The 22,313-nt window shown below is 56.9% G+C and overlaps 8 protein-coding genes across 8 annotated transcripts; 5 read left to right on the top strand and 3 right to left on the bottom strand.

The window, feature by feature from the left end:
• Positions 1 to 3,529: 3,529 nt before the first annotated feature.
• Positions 3,530 to 5,542, top strand: VTJ04DRAFT_9488 (uncharacterized protein; the record flags this gene model as incomplete). Its single annotated transcript, XM_069368040.1, has 1 exon — positions 3,530 to 5,542. The coding sequence occupies one exon, from the start codon at positions 3,530 to 3,532 to the stop codon at positions 5,540 to 5,542; it is 2,013 nt and encodes a 670-aa protein (XP_069216309.1).
• A 113-nt stretch (positions 5,543 to 5,655) lies between these two features.
• Positions 5,656 to 6,179, top strand: VTJ04DRAFT_9487 (uncharacterized protein; the record flags this gene model as incomplete). Its single annotated transcript, XM_069368039.1, has 2 exons — positions 5,656 to 5,832; positions 5,916 to 6,179. 2 exons carry the CDS (start codon positions 5,656 to 5,658, stop codon positions 6,177 to 6,179), a joined length of 441 nt encoding a protein of 146 aa, XP_069216308.1.
• An 855-nt stretch (positions 6,180 to 7,034) lies between these two features.
• VTJ04DRAFT_9486 (uncharacterized protein) lies at positions 7,035 to 9,626 on the top strand (the record flags this gene model as incomplete). The annotated part of the gene is made up of 5 exons (XM_069368038.1): positions 7,035 to 7,118; positions 7,400 to 7,606; positions 7,717 to 8,091; positions 8,159 to 8,538; positions 8,597 to 9,626. The coding sequence occupies 5 exons, from the start codon at positions 7,035 to 7,037 to the stop codon at positions 9,624 to 9,626; spliced, it is 2,076 nt and encodes a 691-aa protein (XP_069216307.1).
• Positions 9,627 to 10,235: 609 nt separating this feature from the next.
• Positions 10,236 to 11,096, top strand: VTJ04DRAFT_9485 (uncharacterized protein; the record flags this gene model as incomplete). The annotated part of the gene is made up of 2 exons (XM_069368037.1): positions 10,236 to 11,001; positions 11,059 to 11,096. The coding sequence occupies 2 exons, from the start codon at positions 10,236 to 10,238 to the stop codon at positions 11,094 to 11,096; spliced, it is 804 nt and encodes a 267-aa protein (XP_069216306.1).
• Positions 11,097 to 11,732: 636 nt separating this feature from the next.
• VTJ04DRAFT_9484 (uncharacterized protein) lies at positions 11,733 to 13,439 on the top strand (the record flags this gene model as incomplete). Its single annotated transcript, XM_069368036.1, has 1 exon — positions 11,733 to 13,439. The coding sequence occupies one exon, from the start codon at positions 11,733 to 11,735 to the stop codon at positions 13,437 to 13,439; it is 1,707 nt and encodes a 568-aa protein (XP_069216305.1).
• Positions 13,440 to 13,885: 446 nt separating this feature from the next.
• VTJ04DRAFT_9483 (uncharacterized protein) lies at positions 13,886 to 15,888 on the bottom strand (the record flags this gene model as incomplete). The annotated part of the gene is made up of 2 exons (XM_069368035.1): positions 13,886 to 13,958; positions 14,027 to 15,888. 2 exons carry the CDS (start codon positions 15,886 to 15,888, stop codon positions 13,886 to 13,888), a joined length of 1,935 nt encoding a protein of 644 aa, XP_069216304.1.
• A 719-nt stretch (positions 15,889 to 16,607) lies between these two features.
• VTJ04DRAFT_9482 (uncharacterized protein) lies at positions 16,608 to 17,981 on the bottom strand (the record flags this gene model as incomplete). Its single annotated transcript, XM_069368034.1, has 4 exons — positions 16,608 to 17,276; positions 17,336 to 17,409; positions 17,471 to 17,701; positions 17,756 to 17,981. The coding sequence occupies 4 exons, from the start codon at positions 17,979 to 17,981 to the stop codon at positions 16,608 to 16,610; spliced, it is 1,200 nt and encodes a 399-aa protein (XP_069216303.1).
• Positions 17,982 to 18,316: 335 nt separating this feature from the next.
• Positions 18,317 to 21,038, bottom strand: VTJ04DRAFT_9481 (uncharacterized protein; the record flags this gene model as incomplete). The annotated part of the gene is made up of 5 exons (XM_069368033.1): positions 18,317 to 18,468; positions 18,585 to 18,789; positions 18,851 to 19,219; positions 19,274 to 19,768; positions 19,824 to 21,038. The coding sequence occupies 5 exons, from the start codon at positions 21,036 to 21,038 to the stop codon at positions 18,317 to 18,319; spliced, it is 2,436 nt and encodes an 811-aa protein (XP_069216302.1).
• Between the last annotated feature and the right edge of the window lie 1,275 nt (positions 21,039 to 22,313).

Below are 22,313 nucleotides of genomic sequence, written 5' to 3'. Positions count from 1 at the left end.
CTCCATTTGTCCCTCAATTCCTGGGTGTCTGATTTCCTCCCGGCTGCACCCCTCGGTCTGTCTCATGATAGAGCCAACCGCTCCTTCACTCATTCAACTAGTCTTAGCAGAGCAATCCACCATGATGCTATTGAGTAAGCCCCATAGCCGGAGAAAACCCGATGGACTAAATCAGAAGCGGGATGGTTCCAAAAACTCTTCTCTACTCGTCCTGACCTCTGCTACGGTACCCAGGATGGACAGGAGAGGTAGACCAGGCTCGATCAGTTCAACAATGCCAAACTCAAAATCTACAGTGTTGTTCGGGTCATTATCTTGAGCACAAAGACATAGATACGCCTTCACGAATCTCGAGCGTATTCCTGCTCTGCCAGAGGACGTAAGATGTCGGGAACGGCATCTCCATTGGTGTTGACTTTTGGCAAGGTCATCAAGGTGAGAGTGAGTTTTTTTCTTTTTCTTCAGGATAAACTTCCTTGATAGGTTACGGAAAACCTACCTTACAATCCCTCCGCATGACATGCCACCGGATGAACAAAGAGAACAAGTGGCTGGTCATTCACCGGCCGAAGTCAAGTGACGCCGGACGGACGATGCGCCGCTGGGCACCGGACCACAGACGGGAGGCTTCCGGTAGGAATGGAAGGATTTCCGTGTGTCATAGCTCCGTGCCGGACTCCGGGGCCGAGTACGGAAACAGAATGTGTAAAACTGTTGCGAACCCAGCCCCTGAGACACATGATCTAGATTTGGCATCTTGGTCCAAGAACTCGACGGACAATCCCTGGAGACGGGAACTTCCCCACAAACCCCCGCGGACAAGAAATCCGGGGTAAACATTTCTGACGAGATCTTCAGAAATGGTGGAGGTTTCCAGCTGCGCATAATTGCCTCCGAAGCAAGCCGCTGACGGCGCTTCAGTTGTTGTGGAGATTGGCGAATATTTGCCGCTTATGTCCGTCTGGTTTTGGACAATGTTCTGACTCAACAACGTTCCCTGTCCACTGAAGCCACAAGAGAAGCTTAAAATCCAAGCATGTCCAATTTGAGCAACCTTGCAGCTGACCATTTCCCCTGCTTGGACTGCTTTTGGGACTGCAACCCACCAGCATCACGCTCCTTGGGTTACGACCAACCTGCTTGGAGGACTCGATTGTCCAATCGCGGACCACCGATGGTTTGGGCCGGAGTGCCGGCCGCTTACACTAGTCTGGCCGAAGTACCTGATCCGCATCTGCTCCCACCTGCGATTGAAGGAAGGGATACCATTGCCGACGTGTAAGAAGGAAGAGAAGAGCGGTCAGCATCGGCGTCGAGGGGTCGTTGTTGAGCTGGCCGATGTTTTACGGAAGAGCTGGGGATCTGGTGTCATCCAGAAGCATCCAATGAAACGTGGTAGAGGCAGAAATCCCGAGGCGTCACGAGAGCATCTCGCAGCGCGTGGTGGCTTGCAGATCACTGACAATCACACATCGTGAGGAAAGTTTCAACAGCGCTATGCAACGGCTTCTTCTGGGAGTGATAGGGACGAAGAGTGTCAACACAAGAGGTGTTGATGTGCTGGGGATGGGACCGCGATGCAAGTCGAGAACCCAAAAGACACGACAACGGAGCCAAGGTGGGGGTAGCGGTGAGAACGCCACGCGGCGGGGTGTGGGGTACAAAGTCTCGGGATGCAACAACGGTGAAGAGACATCGCACATTCTCCGGGACGAGCCTCGATCCTTTTGTTGCTCTCATCCAGGTTGCTTGGGTCGCGGGGGTCACTGCTGGCTTGGAGTGTCCGGAATGGTGGTTCCTTTGCCACCTGATGGCCCAAGATGGTTATGATCCAGCAGCGACACTTCTATTTTGGATACACGTGTAGATGTCTCCTCATCAACATGAGGTTTGGGCAGAGGATGGGGAACGTGGGATGGCTGAGCCAGATAAAGCACCCGATGCTAGGGCTGGCATCAGTGGCCCAGCTCTCCAGCGTGCCCAACTTTGGCCCTCGGGAACTATATGTATGGCGCTAACCCCGCGGGGCACTGCTGAATGTTGCTCAGCGTCGAAGCACGAGTGAGGGTAGATGCTTAAGTCAGCTCACCAGGTGGCGAGCCCACAGCCCTGGAGCAGACAACGGGAAGGCGTTGAAAAATTTAGTCCCGAGCGAGGCTGCGGGAGGCGGCGATTTGCGCCCCTCATGCAAGGCAAAAGGTACACTCGTGTATGTGTACAGCGCGGTAAAGGCGGGCAAGAGGCCTTCTCGTAAATGAGACTGCGAGGTTGGGCGCACAGGGCCGGGCACGTCACTTGACCCCAGCACCCGTGGCTGAGAGCCAGAGACGGGACTGGATCCAGGGAATCAGGGCGCTTGCCGACGCATAGCTTGGGCGTTGGACGTATCTTAGGTATCTAAATTGAGACAATAATAATGAGCCAGAGGACACATGCTTGAGCCGCTGTTCTTTGTGGTTGAGGTTGGGCTTTCTTTGGCACGATTTCTGGTTGTTCCTTGGTCTGCGTGTTCATCTCTGGTCTGACTAACACGCAGCCGTTTCTCGAGTCAGGCCTCGGTTGAGACGGCAGAGGATCCTTCACGACCGCATCATGTCAAGTGGCATTCCTGTCGACTGCCGTCCGAATGAGAGTGCCCTGACGGGGAAGCTGCATGGAAGACCCGTGTTTGGGAAGGCCCTGAAGCTCGGGACCTGCCCTGGGAAGTTGGGGTAGATATACTGTATTCGTTGTAGATGGATACTGTGTTCCTGACGGTTGGGGTTTGGTCCAGGTCGAGTCGAAGGGATCGGTGCTTCCCAGCATCAACAGGTGAAGGACGATTCTGGAGAACGACAGAACTGATGGGAATATTTCACTGTTAGCAGGTCGTAGCTAATATCAGCACATTTGAGGCTTCACTCTGTGCTGTTTCCTGGCTTTGTCTGTCGTTCCCCCTTTTCAGGGGCAGAACACGACCTTGAGCTCCGGGTCACGAGAACACCAAAGCACTCAGTGCATGTCAGGTCATCACACGGTGAAAGAACAGCCCTGCTGCTGACCCCACAGTCAAGGTTATCCCGCTTCCAGCTTGGAGTGCCCGGTCCCGGCGTTGCGTTATTGTCGTTAGCCCTGACGAGGTTGCGATACCGATGGATACCCGCCACGATGCGCAGCTTGTGACTGTGACCGCTCCTCCATCAACAACCTTGCAACCTTAGTGCCCCCCACAACCTCTACCGGCGCCCCCGGTCGTTTGTCAACCAGCAGCTCTAGAGGTACAAAACCTCTTCACCACACGATCGACGCCCGGGGCCTCCGATCTACCTTTTGTCAACTCCATTTCCCGTCTGACCGACTTATTCACAACCTTGCAAGACGTTGGCACCCTGCTACGTCCCATTGGTGGCAACTGACCACTTACAAAAAGTCACACACCCACAACAGCAACAACACCTTCAAGTTGGATCCCGACTACAACAAGCCAACCCAGCCATTGGGTCTCTCGACTCATGGTGTAACGAAACGGGCCGCCGAGTCACAAACCGGAATGGCCAATACCAAAGAGCGGCCGCGGGCGCGGTTCGCTCCCATTCCCATCGAAACCACCTTTGAGCGCTATCGGACCCAGATACCCCGCGGCGAACCGACACCCAGTCCGTCTCCGAGGTCTCCCTCTCCTCCACCCCGACAACCCAAGCGCCGATTCGCTCCTCAGCTCGTCGAGGCATCAGTCCGCCGTTCGAGGCGTGCTGGTGACGAAGGGCCAGCGACCAAGCCCACCGACAAGACTGACATTACCCCCTACACCAACCACATCTACGCTCCCAAACCGCGGAAGAGATTCGGCCATGGTGCCGCAACCAGCAGCGAGAGGCCCAAGGGCCACGGCCGCCGAGAGTCCTGCGACGACGAGATTGCCGGTGGTTTCTTCGACCTGGTCGCCCGCGATGCCCAGAAGAAGCTGCAGGAGGTGGCCATGACCGCCTTCCCCAACAGTGGACAGCGGATAGGAGGCGCAGAACACTTTTATGTTCGCGAGGGCTCCGAGGATGACAGCCCCCGAGGTCGGCCGCTGACCCGGGGCCCATGGAATCCTCTTTCGCGGCGTAACTCGTCCGAGGAGGATATCCACTGGGCCTTCAAGGAGATGCAGGAGCATGCCCTCAAGCGGCAGCGCGCCCGGTCCCAGTCGCGGATTGACACGATCGAGCTGGACAACATGAGCATGGAGGGCCCGATTGACGATGCCATGGGATTGACCAGCGCCCCAAGGAAGTCCATTACCGAATCCCCTCTGTGGACGCCCCATCGGCCTTCATCTTCGGTTGACAGGCCCTTCATTGGGGAGTCTCATATGCCGCTGATCCGTTCCGACTCTCCGATCCGTGCCATTGGCGAGCAGCACATGCCGTACACCCGGACGGACTCGCCGCCTCCGATTCGGCCCATTGGGGAGTCGTTTATGCCATTCATCCCTTCGGCGCCGAGCGGTAAGGCCGCCGACATGCCGTACGTCCCGGCATCTCGGATCCCGCCCGACACTGGATTCCGCCAACACGCGGCTTGGGTTCCGGAGCCTCCTGAGCGCGACATGTCGCTGGAGAGGGCGCGCCAGGAGCACCGCCGCCGGCTGAGGCAGTCACCACCGCTTCTGGGTGAGGATCTCGTGTTTCGCCGCTGCCCGTCGCCGAAGCAAACCAAGCTTCAGCCCACTCACCTCTGGGACGTGGCTTCAGGCGGCATGGCTGAAGACCAGAACCGTGACCCAACGGGGCAGCACGGTCTGTGGCGCGGTTACTGCTACACGGCCGACAAGAAGGAGCAGCTCGCCCCGATTGAGCGTCCTGCTATGATCATGACGCCCGAGCCGTCAGACTCGACCATTGACCCATTCAGCGAGGCTTTTGCGAAGCTCAGCACGGCACCGGCCGCCCCTAGCGAGGAAGAGTCGGAAGCATCGTCGCCATCATCTCGCGCAAGTACCCACTCGGTTCCGGTACCGGGCAACCACTCCCACTCTGCCGCGGTTCCCGAGCACCGCACACGCAGCCACGCGCCTAAGGGGCTCCACATGCTGCAGAACATGCAGAGTCTCGACGAGCGGCTCAAGAAGGAGAAGGAGGCGGCCGAGCTGGAGGAGAAGATTGCCGCCGAGTTCGACGATCACTTTGTCACACAGGTCTACAACTATCTCTCGCTAGGCTACCCCGCGACGGCCCGTCTGTATGATGAGGAGTTGAGTAAGATCAGCCGCATCTCGGTTGCTGAGCTGGAGGCCGAGGACGACGCTATCATGGAGGCGTTGTGGGGCGAGAAAAATGGGGAAGAGCCCAATGGAACGAATGGCGCCAACGGCGGCAACGATAAGAAACCCCGCGCCCGCGGCCACATCATGCTCGACCGCGAGGAAAAGGATGGAGTCCGCGAGGAGGACCGCTGCTCCCGCTGGAAGGCGCTCAAGCGCTACATCCATGAGTGGGCCCGCCAGCACCCGGATCTTAATGCGATCAGTCCGTTGGCTTGGGGCATGCAGGATCGCAGGGGCAGCTGGGGCGTCTAAGTCTGCGGACTCAAGTCGCATGGTCTCTTTGACCTTCTCATCACCTACGGATACCACCCGGGCGGAGTACATACCTATGGACAGGCCTCTTGTTGTTCGACCTACAGTCTTACATGTCTACCGCCATACTCGACATGCCGCGCCTAGACATTCCGCCTGGGCGTGTTGACTTTCCTCTTTGCCTACCTAGCATTTCGGTGTCTTTTTCATTTTTCTCTTTCTTTGGGTCTCAGAGGCGTATCCTGGAGCATGGTGCATGGACGGCCGAGACAGACAAAACAAGACATGACGTTACGACTTTTGGCTTTTCCTGAGAAGATTCGGTTTTTAATTGAGATCCCGCCTCTTTCGTTTCGGCCCCTCCAGGACACAGACTTTCGACTGGGCTTGGGCATGCATGCATTGTTTGCGACGTCATGGGGGAATGGGGTTATTGTTTGATATTTTTGTTCTTCAATTGATGCAGCCGGCTGGCTGGCCCGCTGGGCTGATGAGCTTTGCCTGGTTGTTGGTGGGGTGGACAGAGTTGGGAATGGCGCAGAAAAAATGGGATTCTTCAATCGGTGATCAGGAGCTGAGACAGAAGAGGGTTATGACCTACCTACAGAAGAGAGCAGTGGCATACAGCTTAGAGTGACGGATGGGACTTGGGAGATGTGTTTATGGCATCGTGGTCGGCTGGCTGCTTTTACCCCCTTTTTTCAAGGTGGTTTTGGTAAATCCGGGAAAATCGACACATTATTCACCTATGCTATAGCTGGACTCTGCTATAGATAGAATTCACGGGATTCAGGATTCTTTCTGACGATCACTCATTTGAGTCTTTGGGATGCGTGATTGTGATGACCGCCGGCTTGGGAAGGATGCTTCCGGAAGTGGTCCAAAATTGCTCTTCAGGGGCCTCTCTCTTTTGGAAGCACTGGAATGTAAGACGGAGCAACAAAGAAAACACTGGGCTTGGGAACATAAGTAATTCATCACCCAATATACGCCATAACGTACTGCCGGAACGCCGACTTCCACAAGCATTCGAGGTGTGGCTCGGGGGTTTGGTAAGACTGTGTCTTGTCAGTGTGCAAGTGAGCCCCTCCGTGCTGGGTTAACTCAGGTACACCGTTCCACACCGTACCGCAGCGCCAACGATGTCTTGGCCTGGATCCAACTGGGACGCGGCTCAGCTTGGTTACCTTATCGGAAGCTCTATCGCTAACCAACTCCCAACTTTCAGCCCACTCATCACGCCCTCACCTGGCCCCAACTTCTTACCATCCCAACTTACGCCATTGAAACGGTCGCGCCTCTTTTCATCCCACCTCCCGCGCGTCCCACGTCTACCCCGCGTTCCTTCTCTGGTCTTGCTTGAACTCCCAAGCTCACTCGGTCCTGACTTGTACCTGGTACTGAACACAGTACTTGCTACCTTCCTACACCCATCTGGATGCGGCGTTGATCCCCCAAATCCCAGGATTATTCCTACCTGGTACCTGGATCGATGGAGCCGTCCCCGCTCACGCACCAGCCTCGGCCGGAGGTGTTTCAGCCCAAGATTGTCCGACTGTATGAAGAGCTATTCAAGGTTTGGAGCTTTTCTCTTGGTTTCTTCCCCGTTTGCACATAAGGAGGGGTCGCAGCTGGATGCTGCATTGTTGGTTCTGGAACCCAGACTTCAAGACCGAGGAGTTGGTGGCGGGAGCTTGTCTAGGTTGGAGCAAGTCGCTGACAGTGCTGCTGCTTCTTAGGTTGGTTGCTCCTTGACCTCCGCTCATGTTCGATTGTTCTGCCATCTTGCAGGCCGTGGACCTGCTCGACTTCCGAAAACAGTTTTGCTGACACTTGACCGTCTTCGACCACGTCCAGGATGACTCGGAAGAGACGGAACACTCCGAAGGGTTCTGGAAGGAGTTCTTCCTCCTCCGACCCGACCGGCCCTCGCTACGAAAGATCCTCGACGACCTCGGTCCCAATGAGCTTCTCCAGCTCCAGCTCCAGACAAGACAGCTCTTTTCCCGGGCCGTTGCCGCCCTGAGGAACCCCTATGGCGTGGCCGACCTGCATGCCCTCGACGTGAGACACCTCCACCACGGCCCCGAACCCGATGATGCTTCTCGAGCTGGATGAAACATAGGAGTGGGAGAGAGACCCCCAGATGCTGACACGGAGGTGGCTGTTTGCAGACCCTGAGCGTCTTCATGGCCTCGGTGCTCGGGAAAAAGTACACGAACCCAAGCTCTGACATCATTGAGCTGCTGGCGGGGCTGGACCATATCGACACGGTGTTTGCCGACTTTGTCGCCGCGTTGGAATCGTTAATACGAGCCGGTCGAAGCAGCGGGTTCGAATGCTGTCCCAACGGCATCGGTCATGCAGGCCAGGCAGAGACACAGACACAGGCGCAAGGAGGCAACAACCGCACAGCGGCGCCATGCACCTACACGATAGACCTGCAGCAGAGGGCTGTCGAGGTGGCGTTAGCAGTCGCGTCGGGGGCGTACCAGACCAGCCTGCTGTCGTATTTTATGCAGAGGGACTTGTTCCCGGCCATCATCAGCGTTAGTAATGGATCGAGGGGAACTGGCGGTCGGACCACGAAGCTGACATGGTATCAAACATGGACAGTGCATACAATTACAGACGACAATAGCGGCGACGCCTCCCGGACCCTCCTCTTCCTCGGTACAGCCATCGAGGATATCTTCGCCGTTCATGCTGCTGGGCCTGTTGGCCAATTACAACAAGTTCGAGTTTCAGAACCCGTACCAAATGAGGCTCAATGACTTTGTCAACGAGCGCGTCATCCGAGGCATCGTGCGCGGAATCGGACAGACGTGCCAGCGTTTGCGAACACAGTACACAGATGTGCAGGATGACCTGCCAGAAGGGTGGACGTTGGCAGCTACGCTCAGCAAGATCGGGTTGGGCGCGATCGCGCCAGGGGGAAGGCCGCCGCCAAAACCGACATATGACGCTGAGACTGCGAAGCGCATGTTTGCCGAGTTGTGAGTGCTGTCTTACCGTCCAGACCAATGGGCTCTCACTCGCTAACCACACACTTAGACCCGGCCAAGAGGCGGCAGTGCTCCTTGCGACATATGACTTCACGCACGCCAACAAGTTGTTCAGCATGGAGTTGGTAACATGGTCCCCCGGGGAGGTCAAGGGCGAGGAGACGCCATTCGCGAGCTTCATCTCTCTCACGTCATATCTCCTTCAGCACGCACACTTGTCCCAGCGCACGACGCTCTACAGCCACCTGAACTTGATGGTGTTCCGGCTGTTGGTGGAGGACCCGGTTTTGTGCCGGCGCATGTGCGCGGACGAAAGTAAAACGTCGGTGCGCCTCTGTCGGCAGCGATCGCCTTATCTCCCGCTCGTGCGCGGCGAGCGCGTCCTGGCGACAGCGGTCATGGACCTCATGGTCGACGCCATCAACCACAACCTGCGGCGGCGGCTCGACGTGGGGCTATACACGCTGTGCACAGGCATCCTGTTGCGCATCGTCGGCTTCCTGTCCCGGTCCCGCACGCGCCTCACCTACCACTGGGCGGATCTCTTCCGCGCGCTGCTGTCGCTTATCCGGTTTCTCACGACGTACGCGGGCGACTTGCGGACATTGCCCCGCATTGAAACGGTGCTGGATCTGGTGGTCAATCTTCTTGCGCTCGGACTGTCGTCGGGTGAGACATTCCTGCCTACGCCGGCGGCGTACGATGACCTATTTTACAAGGTGGTCGAGTCGGGCGAGGTGCTGGTCAAGTTCCGCGATACATGGGGGTTGGCAAACCGGCCGAGCAACTCGATCGACACGCTGGTGAAGGTGAGCCAACATTACAAGGAGATGTTGGTAGAAGGGAAAGGCCCAGGAGGGGATGGAAGTGGAAAAGCGGGGAAGCCGGCGGGGCGGTCCTCGCAGCTCACGAGCCTCCAGGTGGCTGAGGTGATTAAGCAGGGCTATGAGACGCTGAGCATACAGGCCAAGGAGGGCCTGGATAGCTGGGAGAAGTACCGCGAGGCGGATGAGCGGACGCTGCTCAAGAAGATGGCGAGGGCGGCGGTGGGGGATGTGAGGGCGCTTGTGGCCGGGTAGGTATGCCGTTGACATATGGCTCAAGGGGGGTTACTACATATCGGAATAGGAGGAAGGAAGGGGAGGTTGACGTGTGGGTAGGTAATTATATGATATCCCTCGGGTTGACACCAAAATCAATATTCACATGGCCGAGATGTAGCTTAGCTACGGTTATGATTGCTGTTGAAGGATGTCATGACTCTCTTCTTGGGCGTGGATCTGTTCCTGACGCCGGGTGGCGAACGACATGTTGATGAATGACTGTTTGGACGAGAACCTTCGGCGGAAACGGCTGCGGAAATGCGCCGATCAGGGTGGGTCTCCGATTCATAATACCGTTGCCGTGATTGGCCCGGCGGGAACCGGGTCACCGGGTCTTGGCATCATGTCACTTCGGCGCAACGAAGGAAATTGGGATCTCTTTGCCCAGCAAAGCTCTGGATTGGAAATTCACTTTCCTGGAACCAACACCTAACAACGGAGAGTTTGTTGGTCGAAGTTGGCCCATCCTCCTTTTTTCTTGTCACAAGCAATCGATTTTGACTCGACCTTGAACCTCAACACTTCTTTCTCCACCGAAGACAAAGAAATAGCACGCAGGCGGGTTGAAGACGCACTCAGTCCGCCATGAACTCCCCAACCTTCCTCGCCCAGCGCGCCGTCTCGACGGTCTGCCGGTCATGTCGCCGCTCTCTCTTGCGCCAGTGCCAGCAACAAAAGAGGCTTCATCAGCAGCGCCAGTTCGCGACAACGCCCGCTGCCTACGTCACCGCCTTCCAGGCCTACACCCTCCCCCAGCAGCAGCCGCCACCGCCCTCCCATGACTCTTCCGTTCCGACAATACCCATCGATGCGTCGCTTCCTCCTCCGCCGCGAACGTCCCAGCAGAAGCCATGGCTGTCATCTCGGGACATCCCTGAGACTCAGACACAACAGTCGACTAAGTCGTTGGCTGGGCTAGAGGAGCAGCAGACCCAGTCGCAGACCACGACACCACAACCTACCCAGCAATCCCCAGCCCCGGCTCCCGCAGCCGCGCAACCACCATCATCCACGGAAACAGCCACCAAGCCAGCCACTCGCCCGCGCTCCAAACTTCGCGCGCGCAAGGCCGCCATGACCCTCACCCCGGCGGCCGTCGAGCGACTCCGCGCGCTGCTCGACCAGCCCGAGCCGAAGTTGATCAAGGTCGGGGTGCGCAACCGCGGCTGCTCTGGGCTTGCATACCACCTGGAATATGTCGACAAGCCGGGGCCGTTCGACGAGACGGTGGAGCAGGACGGCGTCAAGGTGCTGATTGACAGCAAGGCGCTGTTTAGCATCATTGGGAGCGAGATGGATTGGGTGGAGGATAAGCTGAGCCAGCGATTTGTGTTCCGGAATCCGAATATTAGTGAGTTTTTGACCCGTTTGCATCTAAACCTTCCGGCCCGGTGCTAACGAAGAACAGAGGAGCAGTGTGGATGTGGCGAGTCGTTTATGGTGTGAGTCACGGGATGGCTGGGCAGGGGCGTTGGGGATAGAATTGGCAAGAGACGAACAACTCCTTGACCTGCATAACGATATGAGCATGGCATCATGGCATGGCGTTTCTCGTCGCCGGTTGTTTCAGAGATTGTGGGCAGCATCAGTTGGGATTGGCAGGTGGCGTTTACGAGTCAGTGGCGAGGCCATGTGTATCTGGGGCTGGGCAGGTATTAACTCAGCAGCCCAGACGCTGCATTGAAAGTTGTACATACTTCAGAGGCTTAGAATATGGGATTCAACTTCTTGGTTACGGAATTATCCGAACTGGTGTACCTTTCGCATGTCAACCGGAGAAAATCTCCATCAGATGACTCCCGGAGATCTGAATTGCCCAAGGTTCGGAGGTTTCGGAGAACCACCGCTGTGGGTCCCGGGAACGCCACCGGGCCCCCGACACGTCGGTGGGGCTGTCGCGTTTGCAGGGCAATTAAACTTTCGTGTGTTCACGTTCCTTTTGGCGCCTGATGCATCGGATGCAACGCGATCATCGAAACCCACTGTTTACTTCCAACACCCACTTTCCAGGGCAACTATCGCAACAACATCGTCGCTCCAACTCTCAGATCGACCTGCTGGAATGCATTCCTCTCAATCGCCATGGTCGTCTGTCCTATCTGTAGTCGCAACGTGAAGGCGTCCGAGATCAATGCCCACATTGACTCAGACTGCAAGACCTTCATCATTGACGACCCTCCGCCCCAGACCCAGCACCCCCTGAATGGCACCCAGCACTCGACCAGCTCGCAGAACCACCAACCGCCGTCGACACAGAAGAAGCGCTCTGCGTCTTCCTTCTTCCAGACCCCTGTTGCGAAACGACAAGCCCTCACGAGTCTGAGAACCGTCGACTCTTCCAACACCAACGGTACGAAACTTGGCGTCAAGCGCTCTTATGATGAGGGCCCGGGGCAGACTTCCTCGTCCGCCGGCGCCGTGAATGGCACAGCAGATTCAAGGGACACCAGGGAGGACGCTCCGGCAAAACGGTCCAAGAACGCCCACACCGCGCCGCTGGCCGAGCGCATGCGCCCGGACACGCTGGACGATGTCCTCGGCCAGGAGCTCGTCGGTCCCAATGGCGTCTTGCGCGCCCTCATCGAATCCGGTCGCGTGCCTAGCATGATCCTTTGGGGAGGTTCAGGGACTGGCAAGACCACCATTGCGCGCTGCATAGCCCGGCGCGCCGGCTGCCGTTTCATCGAGCTCAATGCCGCGAGCTCCGGGGTCGCCGAGTGCAAGAAGTTGTTCGCGGATGCTGCTAATGAACTGGCTCTGACGGGACGCCGTACCATTATTTTCTGCGACGAGATCCACCGTTTCAACAAGACCCAGCAGGACGTCTTCCTCCGGCCGGTCGAGGCCGGAACCATCACCCTCATCGGCGCCACCACCGAGAACCCCAGCTTCCGTGTCCAATCTGCCTTGCTAAGCCGTTGCCGCACATTCACCCTCCAGCCACTCTCAGAAGACGATTTGCAGCGCATCCTCGCCCGCGCTCTCCAGTCCGAGATCGAATCCGAGGGCCTTGAGCCCAGCCCTTTGCTCGACGACGAATTCCTCCGCTACCTCGCAGCATTCGCCGACGGCGACGCGCGCACCGCCCTGAACCTTCTCGAACTCGCCATCTCGATAGCCCACCGTCCAGCTACACAGTCAGACGGCACCGCCGAGGAGAGTCCACCCGTCACCAAAGAATCGCTCAAGGCGGCGCTCACTAAGACCTTCGTCTACGATCGCGCCGGCGACCAGCACTACGACACCATCTCCGCCTTTCACAAATCCGTGCGCGGCTCTGATCCAGACGCGGCGCTGTACTATCTGGCGCGCATGCTCCAGTCGGGCGAAGACCCACTCTTTATTGCCCGTCGCATGGTCGTCATCGCGTCCGAAGATGTCGGCTTGGCAGACAACTCTCTCCTCCCGCTCGCCACCGCCACGTACACCGCGACCCAGCAGCTGGGCATGCCCGAGGCGCGCATCCCGCTAGCGCACTGCGCCGTCGCGCTGTGCCTCGCGCCCAAGAGCACGCGCGCCTACCGCGGGCTCAACAACGCCATGGCGGCGCTGCAGGAGCCTGGTGTCGCGAACCTGCCGGTGCCGGTGCACTTGAGGAATGCGCCGACCAGGTTGATGAGGGAGATGGGCTTCGGGAAGATGTACAAGTACCCGCCGAACTATGTGGATGGGAAGGTTAAGCAGGATTACTTGCCCGAGAAGTTGTTGGGGAGAAAGTTTTTGGAAGATAGGGATCTGGGGACGGAGGTTGATCCAGACATTGAGATGGAGGATGGTGGTGGGGGTTAGGGGCTTGGAGACCGGGAAGGAGGAGGAGGAGGTGGCATGGGGAAATCCTGGATAAGGTAATCTTTGGGGTTGGATACTCCATGAACATGACCGGCGTGACAGGTTGGCTGTGGAGAGGTTGTTGGAGAGCGAGGCGAGTCTGGACAACTGATTTAGTCTTGTCCACACGGGCATACATGCTCTGAAAAGCAGATTGGGAGCATGTAAATCTGGCGGATTATTAGCGTATACCCAGTTTTATACCCTGCTTCAGGGTAATGTACAAATTTCTTGTCCAAGACTACCGTATCTCATCTGTCAATCCTTCTCCTCTGACGGCCAACGCTGTCTCAAATCTTTCCAATTCGGCCATAACCTCCGCGAACAATGGCCTCGTCTGGATGTCATCCAGCAACTCAAACGCCGACATCAACCCCACATTAGCCAAAACACCCTCTCCTCGCCTTCTACTCCGCCTCAGAACCGACGCCCGAACAAACGCCCTCGCCCTCTTCACTTCCGCTTGCCAATACCCTCTTGCTGCGTCAAGGGCATCATTCCTCCCATCCGGTCCATGCGCCCCATTCCCTGACGTGGTAGTTGGGTACAACTTCCCCCCTCGCAACACCACCCCGGCCCGTCTGTGGCCTGCTTCCCACTCCGGAGCGCCGGCCGTGCACCGCCGGATGAGACGCCGCAGTTCCGGCGGGGTGTGTCGGAACTCCGGGAACGCCCGCACCCGGGGAGGTCGGCATTGCGAAGTGATATTATCTTCAAGCGACGACCATCTGGCCTGGCCGTGATTGGAAGATTTGGAATTGGAATCGCAATCAGCATCGCCATCGGGATCCCGGAGCACTTCGTGATCGATCCCGCACCGCACCATCGGCTGGCCCTCGAAGATGCACCAGAGGAGTTTGCCCAGCATGAACACCTGCGCGCGCTCCAACTGGTGGTGGTGGTCCGTCCCCTCCTCTCCCGTGCCGCGGATGTCGCCGTCGGCGGGGGTGGTGGTTCGCGCAGTTAGGAGAGCAAGCCAGGGGGCACTGAACCCGCCTTTGGCGTTGCGGTAGCGTTGCTTGCCACGGCCGGGTGGGTTGGGCGGAGGAAGCCAGGAGGGGTCGCGATAATACGCGCGTAGGTCGCGGAGGATCTCGTCTTTCAATCCTTCGTCGGGCATCGCCGGGTTGCCGGCCAAGATCTCGAGGTACTCGAGGAGGTAGATCTCGGGTGGGCTCCAGGCGAACCATCCCCCGCGCTGTTCCAGATCTATCAGTACCGCGTCGAGATGCCGGCCAGGTGAGGCTGATTCCCTGAGCAAGATGTTGTCGGGCTTGAGATCGGGATAAAACCCCGCGTCCGAGAGGGCGGTGTTGATGTGCATCAGCGCGGAGGCGATTTGTTTCGCCCAGAGGAGCTTTTGGGTCAGGGCAGTGGCGGTGTGGAAGTCAGGTTGGAGAAGGTGGTCACGTAAAGAGCCGATGAGGAAATAGGGGAGGAGGAATCCGCAGACGACCTGGGAGCTGCCGAAGCAGGTTTTCTTTGTGACGATGGCTAGTGGCGCGGGGATGAGGTTGGGATGAGCAGGGAGGGCGAGGAGGAGTTTGAGCTCGTTGTACATGTGTCGAGGATCGTGGGGTGCGGACTTGAAGACGACGGGGTCGGGAGAGACACGTTCTTGATCTCCTGACTTGAGAGTGAGGCCTGCGGAGGAGGATGCGTTGGCGACTGCCACGATTGAGATGGTGTCTTGGATCTGCCGCACGAACCGCAACTCCTCCCAGTCAATCACACGGGTTTGTTCCAGTCCTTTCAGACTCTGGGGCTCATCCGCCCAGAGTTTCTTCAAGGTTTGAATGCTCAGGAAGCGCTGCTCGACTGTATGGTCGGGAACAAGGCATACCTCCTCTCTCCCCCGTCCCCAACTCACATCCACAGCGATGGTCGACCCAAAGGGGAGAGTCCACCAAACCTGTTCCAGCGGGCTGGGCTGAGGGGCTTCAATCTCCGCCTCATCCTCGTCCAACACCACAGCCGTGGGCTGGGATGCTCCGTCCTGTCCAAAGTCCTTCGCCCACCGCTCGAGGACGCCTGCAAGCCACCTCCCGACTTCCAACTCCCCCACATGGGTGGGTGAGTGAAGTTGATAAGGGCCGAAGAACGCCTTCTCGGGGCGTACCCTGTTCTCCAGCGACGGTGGGAAAGCTTCAAGAGGCGGAACACACATGTCGATTCGCAACGGGGGACGGTTAAGGGCGAAGGACGGGATGGCGAAGAAACGCCGAGCTGTGAAGTCAACGCCGTCGATCCGCCAGGTCGTTGATTGGTTGAGGTCTGGAGAGGAGTCATCGTGGTCTTGCGTTTGGGTTGGTTGTGAGTCGGTCAGTTCGAAGGGTGCTGATGACGAGGCTTGGAGGAAGGCAGCTAAAGGGCTGAGTATATAGGTGAACACGTCGCTTGTGAGATCCATGACGATATCCTTAGGGGTTTGTATGTGTTCTCGGTGATGGCGAAGTGAGGAATTCTGGGAGTCTTGCTTCAAGTCCCAGTTCCAGGTTATGGTGTGTTTACTTACCCCTGAGACTGCAAGTACGGAGACTGGGAGGAGGTTGTCTTGAAATTTTAAGACAATGTACCTCTAGAAGGCCACGATGCTCGTACTTGGGCTTTTCGGACCCCAAGTCCGTATAAAATTAGAGACCAATATTACTAACATTTCTCACGACCTCGCGAATTGCATCAGCCGATGTGTCAACCATGTACAAAGTGCCTCGCAGCACAGCTGTGTCGGAATACCGGATACTATTCACGACTCGCCAATCAAGCGAGGTGTCGAACGCTCTAGCAACCGCCTGCCGTGCTGACGTACACGAGACGACGTGTTGGCTGTGGGAATCGTGTTTGGCATGTCAGAAAACGAGTCTTGTCATTGTGCGTGAGAGAACAGGTTCCTCGCCTTGCTCGTCCTACTGATACACTTGGGTAATCAGGGGGCGAGAGACTCATGAGATTTGTCTCTTGCTGCTTGATCACTGCGATCGAACCTTTCGTGCTGTAGCTATGACGTGAAGTAACAAACTCGTCTCTATCGAATGCTCCTCCTCCCCTTAGAGTCTCCCCTACGGTAATTACCGGAATCTAGCTGAACACCAATACTATCCCCAGAAACCGCCCCTTGAACATTCACTCTCAAGAAGTCAACCGCTCACTCAACTCAAACCTTACCCTCGGCACATCCACCACATTCCAAGTCTCCCCCAGCTCATCATCATGCTCCTTCCCGCCATTCCCGCCATAAATCCTCTCATTCCCCTCCTTCAACGCTCCCTCCGGCAGCTCCCAAGCGAGCTCCCCATTCTTCAACCACATTCTCACCAAATACCGCTGCTTCTCCGCTCCCGCGACATCCTCGAACCCCTCGCGCGAGTGTAGCACGGCGTGGTTGTTCAGAAACAACATATCCCCGTCCCTCGCCTCGATCGCGATCTGGTTCGCCGTAGCCATCTGCTCAAGCACTTCCAGCGCGTGCCGTTGCTCGGCGCTCGCCTCGGCAAGCCCCGCAGCGCGGCAGACGCCGGGGAGCCCAAGGATTGGCTCACGCGCGTAGTTGAGAATGGCCCGTCCCGCGTGGTAGTGAAGGAGCGCGCGGGTGGAGGACGGGAGGAAGCGGCCGCGCGAGTCGAAGGACCAGTTCGGTTGGGCGAGCAGCTCAAGCAGCGGACGGTGCTGCGGGGAGCTGGAAAGTGCGTTGTAGACGGTCCAGGACGAGGCGAGGAGGTTGCGTCCGCCGTGGCCGGGAAGAGGGGCGCGGCGGGTGTGCAGGGCCAGGATGTCGGCGAAGGTGTCGGTGTGGAAGGTCTGAGAGTGTGGTTAGTGGGGAAGGTGTTAAAGGGGTGTTTCCAGGGGAGGAGACTGACTGAAGGACGGGAGCTGTAGCGGGTTGGACGGTCTTGTTGAGGCGTCTTGGAGACGGTTGAGTTGCGGATGTGCACTGTCGCGGACGTTAGAGGCATGAACACATGGGGAATAACATCTCAGAGGTAGGTGCATACTCAACATGGAGCCGTTCTCGTCCTGGCGGCCACGCAGTTCGGCAATGTAGCTTGAGATACCGAGGAAGATCAAAACGTTGTCCTCCTGGGAGAACTCGTCTGGATCAAGCCCGCGAACGACAGCGAAGCCGCGGCCAGAATGGATGTCCAGAGCCATACGGCGCAGCTTTGGGCCCAGAGTCGGCAGTGGAAAGGTCTCGGGGGAGACTTCACTGCCGTAAAGTCCGAGAGCTGTTCCAGCGTCAGGTATTTGTGTCGACACTTGAACGGTTAGGTGGAACTCACTCTTGAAGTGCTTCAACCCATTGCGGACCTCAGCAACCTCTGTCTCAGTCAGGGTGATGGTGTAGTCATCCTCTGAGCCAAAGGTGTCCGGTCCCCAAACAAGCGGCCCGTCCAACTGAGTTGGCCAGGCATGAGTGATGGGAAAGCCGTGAGATGTGCAGCCTGCTTTCAGGGACAAGTTTCCCCAGACCTGGGTCTCTTCCACAAGAACGGTCTTCGTAGCCATGTTGTCGGTTGAGGGTATTGTGTTGGAGAGGAATCTGATGAGCACAGGCTCGCTGGGGTCTCGAGGGCTTTTAAGTGCCTCCTTGTGAGCCCCTTCACATCACAGAACACAATCCGGCATGGCGTCTGTACCTAGTCAACAACCCGAACTTGCCACCCCGAGTAGTCCCCTCCGTCGTGAGGCCGAATTATGTGTGGTGATAGCTGTTGTTGGCTCATGGGAGTGGGGGCTAGGTTCCTCGTTCCGGGACTTGTGTGCATCTTACCGGATACGTGATGCCGTCCTCATCTCTTGTAGACATCCGATGAAGGTCGGAATACCGACACCGTGTCATCTCACGCGACCCTCTCTAGCTCTATTGATGCCTCCGCCAGGGGTGGATGTTCAAGGGTATCCCGAGGCATCCACTCGGCGTCAAAGAGCTGGCTGGTGTACCAGCATGGCTCATGGTATACATGGCTGTGGTTGACCGCGTGAAACCGTGGGGCTGGGATGTTGGTTGTCAGCAGAGTCTAAACACGAGGGCCCGTATAGCCAGCGACGATGTTCGTATCAAATGCCTCTCGGTCTGGAAAAGTGGCAATTAAGAATGTACGCGCATACCTCTTTGAACCACAATGTCACGACAATGCGCCATAAACTCGCTCTGCTCTGCATCTAGCCTGGCCATCCTACGCACTCGGGGCGCCTTCCAGTCGAAGCTCTTGCTGAACAGCTTCTGCCCCTTGTAGCAGTAGTGGAAGTGCGCCAGGATAGTCTTTGCTCCGGAGTTGGTCGCCCGGACGAGCTGCATATCCAGATATTGGACCTGGCCGCGAGGGCATTGTCAGTCAGAAGTTCGCGCATCACGGCATGGACTTGCAGCTGACTCTTACCGTTGCTCTCCGTCGCATAGCAAACTGCTGCTGGAAGAGCATCTGCATCTCGTAGTTTTGCAGCAGGATAAAGCACGTTAAAAACGTTGGGAACCAGTCCTCGGGCCGATGCATGTTGAGTGTGCCTTGGAGGATGCGTAATACATCCTTCCTCAAGGGACTGAGAATCCGATGAATCACGATAGATGCGATCTGGTAGTCGATATACGGGGGCAACGAGTCAAGATCTTGATAGAACGGATCCTGAGGGTTCAGCGTCCGAATCTCGTCGTCTGCCCAGCCCGTTTCTGACCAGCATCTCCATTTGGACTCGATGAAGCGACTGGCAACCCAGAGACGCAGCGTCTTTTGGAGCATTTCGTTCTGCAACAGTTAGGAAACGTGGTCTCCAGCGGGTTTGCAGGTGGTCAGGCTTACTGGCTCAGGAAACACAGACGCTCGATATGCCATCTGAAAGATGTCCCAGACGAGGGGGTCCGAATGGTCGAGATACTCGTCCATGTACAGTACAATAGCCTGATCGATGTATTCTTCCATCGCAGCAACGACCGCATCCGGGTCAGCAATGGCCCATGGGACCGCGTACATGGGACGGCCTTTGAGGTCGTAGTCCCCCTGACCGTCAGGCGGAGGCACGAACTCTCGCACCTCAACCTTGAGATGCATCGCTCCAACCTGACCAAGGCACAATACTTTGGGCTTCGACATCGTCCAGGTGCGCTCCAGGTGGAAATCCCCGTAGTGAGGACCGATCATGGGATGGGTGTAGTAGAAGGGCATGTAGTCGAGCCCCGTGCGGAACAGCGTGCTGTCTGTGATCATGTACCTCAGACATGGCAGCTTGCTCATGCGTAGCGTGCGCTGCTGGCATGTCAGGCATGGGCCTCGCGGGTTGACCGGGTCGGGATAACACTGAGAAAGTGGTCAGCAGGGGAGCGGCAACTTAGAAGGTGACGATGAGACAAACCCTGTTCCTTTGCATCCGACACCTCACACACGCGTGTACCTGGCGGGTGAGGTGCGTGTCGAGGCGCTTTGTGCGCTCGTAGGGACTGCGTTTCTTCTTGATACGATGCAACTGGGAGGAATCCTTCGACGTTGTGGTCGCGGGCTCGGCGACAGATTTCCGGCGCCTGCTCCTCGTTGGGCCTAACTCACGAGGCGAGGGTGCATGCACAGCCGGTGAGGCTGAACCGGATTGGAGAGTGTCCCAGGCGGCCGGGGAGACATCGTCTGGGACAGATGGCTGGGAATCACCCAGCGAGGAATGGCGAGAGGGAGAGAGACAAGGCCCTTCAGAGTCGGGGTTCGGCAAAACCGCGTGCCTGTTTCCATGACTGTTTTCCATCACCTGGGACTGGTTGTTGACTTCGGTTTCCACGTCATCTTGAGAAGTGCCTTGAGTTGTCGTCAGGTCCCAGAAGGCGGAATCACGCTCATGTCTGGCTTGGACTGATCGTGGGTTCAGGAGTACTGCCTTGGTGTTCCGTGATGTTTGGGCCAGACGAGATGCTCTTGCGCGTCTGCTTCTCGTGGAACTTGGTGCTCGAAGCTCTTCAACCTTGACGGTAACTGAGTCCAGGTAACGCCGTGGCTGTTGTGGTGCATGTCTTGGCGGGTCCGAAGACGACCCTGGTGGGCTGTCCGAGGTCACTGTGGAATTCGGAATGCTGCTTGTTTGCAACACCTCGTCCACGTTGAAATCAAAAGGGCTCACTGAATGTTGGACATCGTGTATGGCTGCCCCGAAGACCCCTATTGAATCGGGCGTCGGATATTGATCCGGGTAGGTTGAGAACTCCAAACTAAGGTCGAACCCCTGTGTTGCCCAAGCCGAAGCGCCAAGGGAATAGGGAGATTGTAGACCGCTGCTGATGTTATCCGATGAAGGAATCACCAAGGACTCGGGAATTTCGTCGTATATCGCGCTGAGATTTTGGTTGGGTGGCGTCCGCCACCCAAACCGATGAAGACTCAAATCCACATTCTGTGGGTGGTCTGTTGCTGCTGCAGACACCATACAGCCGGCCATAGGGTGGTTCTCATTTTGATGATGCATGTGTTGGCCTCGCAGCAGACACTCACAATCAACCGAGCTACACATGGCAATCTGGTGCTCGTTGATGAAGTGGGAGTCGATATCTGCCCATTCCATGCTTGGAAAAGGGTAGTTTTCCACCATCTTGCGCAACGAGTACCTCCCATGGGAGAGGAGGCGGTGGGGGCGTAGGTATTTGGAGATCCGAGAGCAGTATATGTCGTCGCGAGTGTTGTCGCGAGGTCAACCGATTTGTCAACAAAGCTCCGTCTCGGAGAGAATCAATGATCAAGTTTGCGAAAAGTGTTGCTAGGAAGAGCGGAAAGGCAGAGCGGGAAGAGATGAACTGCCGAACGGGAGGAGCGAGGCTATCATGTTGGGGATGAAATCAGGGGGATCAAGAGGTAACATGCCTCACAGCCTGCTTCAGCAAACTGTAAACTGCTGGCGAAGTCGAGGCATCTACACTACGTTGACTATTCGGGGCAACCTCTATGTGTTAACGTTGACAAATGGAAGTCTTACGAACAGACCAGGTCTTAGGCCGGGTGAGACGAGAGTTACATCCGCCCCGGAGCTCGCCGATAACTTCAGAGGTCCCTTTGGTCCTGCAAGGGCTCGAGAGATCACGAAGTTAACAATACCGCCTTTTATGCTGACGTAAGAACTGGCGCAGCGGCTATTCGTGAGAGATGCAACGTGCCAACCCGCACACGGACAGGCAATAGAATGCAGAGCAGAGAGGCGGATGTTGGGATCCGGCCCCCACGTTCTGAGCCGCGGATGCACGAAGGTAAGGACTTTCTTCAAGCTTAAAAGGCAATAATATAAAAGTAGGACCGGGGAAGAAGCGGATACCGGAGCAGCGTCGGGCCATTCCGGCCTCCATGCGGAGAAGTATTGCATGCGTTAGCCCGTCTCGGGGAGTTTCTTGACTTTGGATCTTCACAATCCACCCAGCTTCGGTGATCAATCTGGAGACCGCCAGCCAATAAGGCACATTGGTTATGCGCCGCCCATGACGTCACGCAATCCGTGCCATTGTTCTGCGCTAGCTTTGCCCGGAATTCCGGTGGATGGCAGTCCATTCCTCCTCTAAGCCTCCAATAATAGTATTGTTGAGACTCCAAGGAGAGAGAAGTGAAACGCGGTAGGCACTAGGGGGTTAGAGAGTTGGAGTGTTACAAGTGGTAGACTAAGCCTTCAACAACAAGGTGGCTCCGAATTGACTCAAGCTACCTCGTGTCCAGAACTCAGACAAAAGAACGCCAAGAACGAGGAGCAAACCTTCCAGTCGACGGTAAAGAGGGATGTCTCAGTCAAGACTTGTATTCTGCTTTTCGAGTTTAGGCGAGTTCAAGAGGAATATTCGTCCCACCCGGCTGACAGCCTGACGCAATGCACGACTCATATCCGCCA

The sequence above is a fragment of the Mycothermus thermophilus genome, assembly GCF_041956435.1.
Source record: "Mycothermus thermophilus strain CBS 625.91 unplaced genomic scaffold VTJ04scaffold_6, whole genome shotgun sequence".
NCBI lineage: Eukaryota > Fungi > Ascomycota > Sordariomycetes > Sordariales > Chaetomiaceae > Mycothermus > Mycothermus thermophilus.
This window is presented reverse-complemented; position numbering and strand designations above follow the sequence as displayed.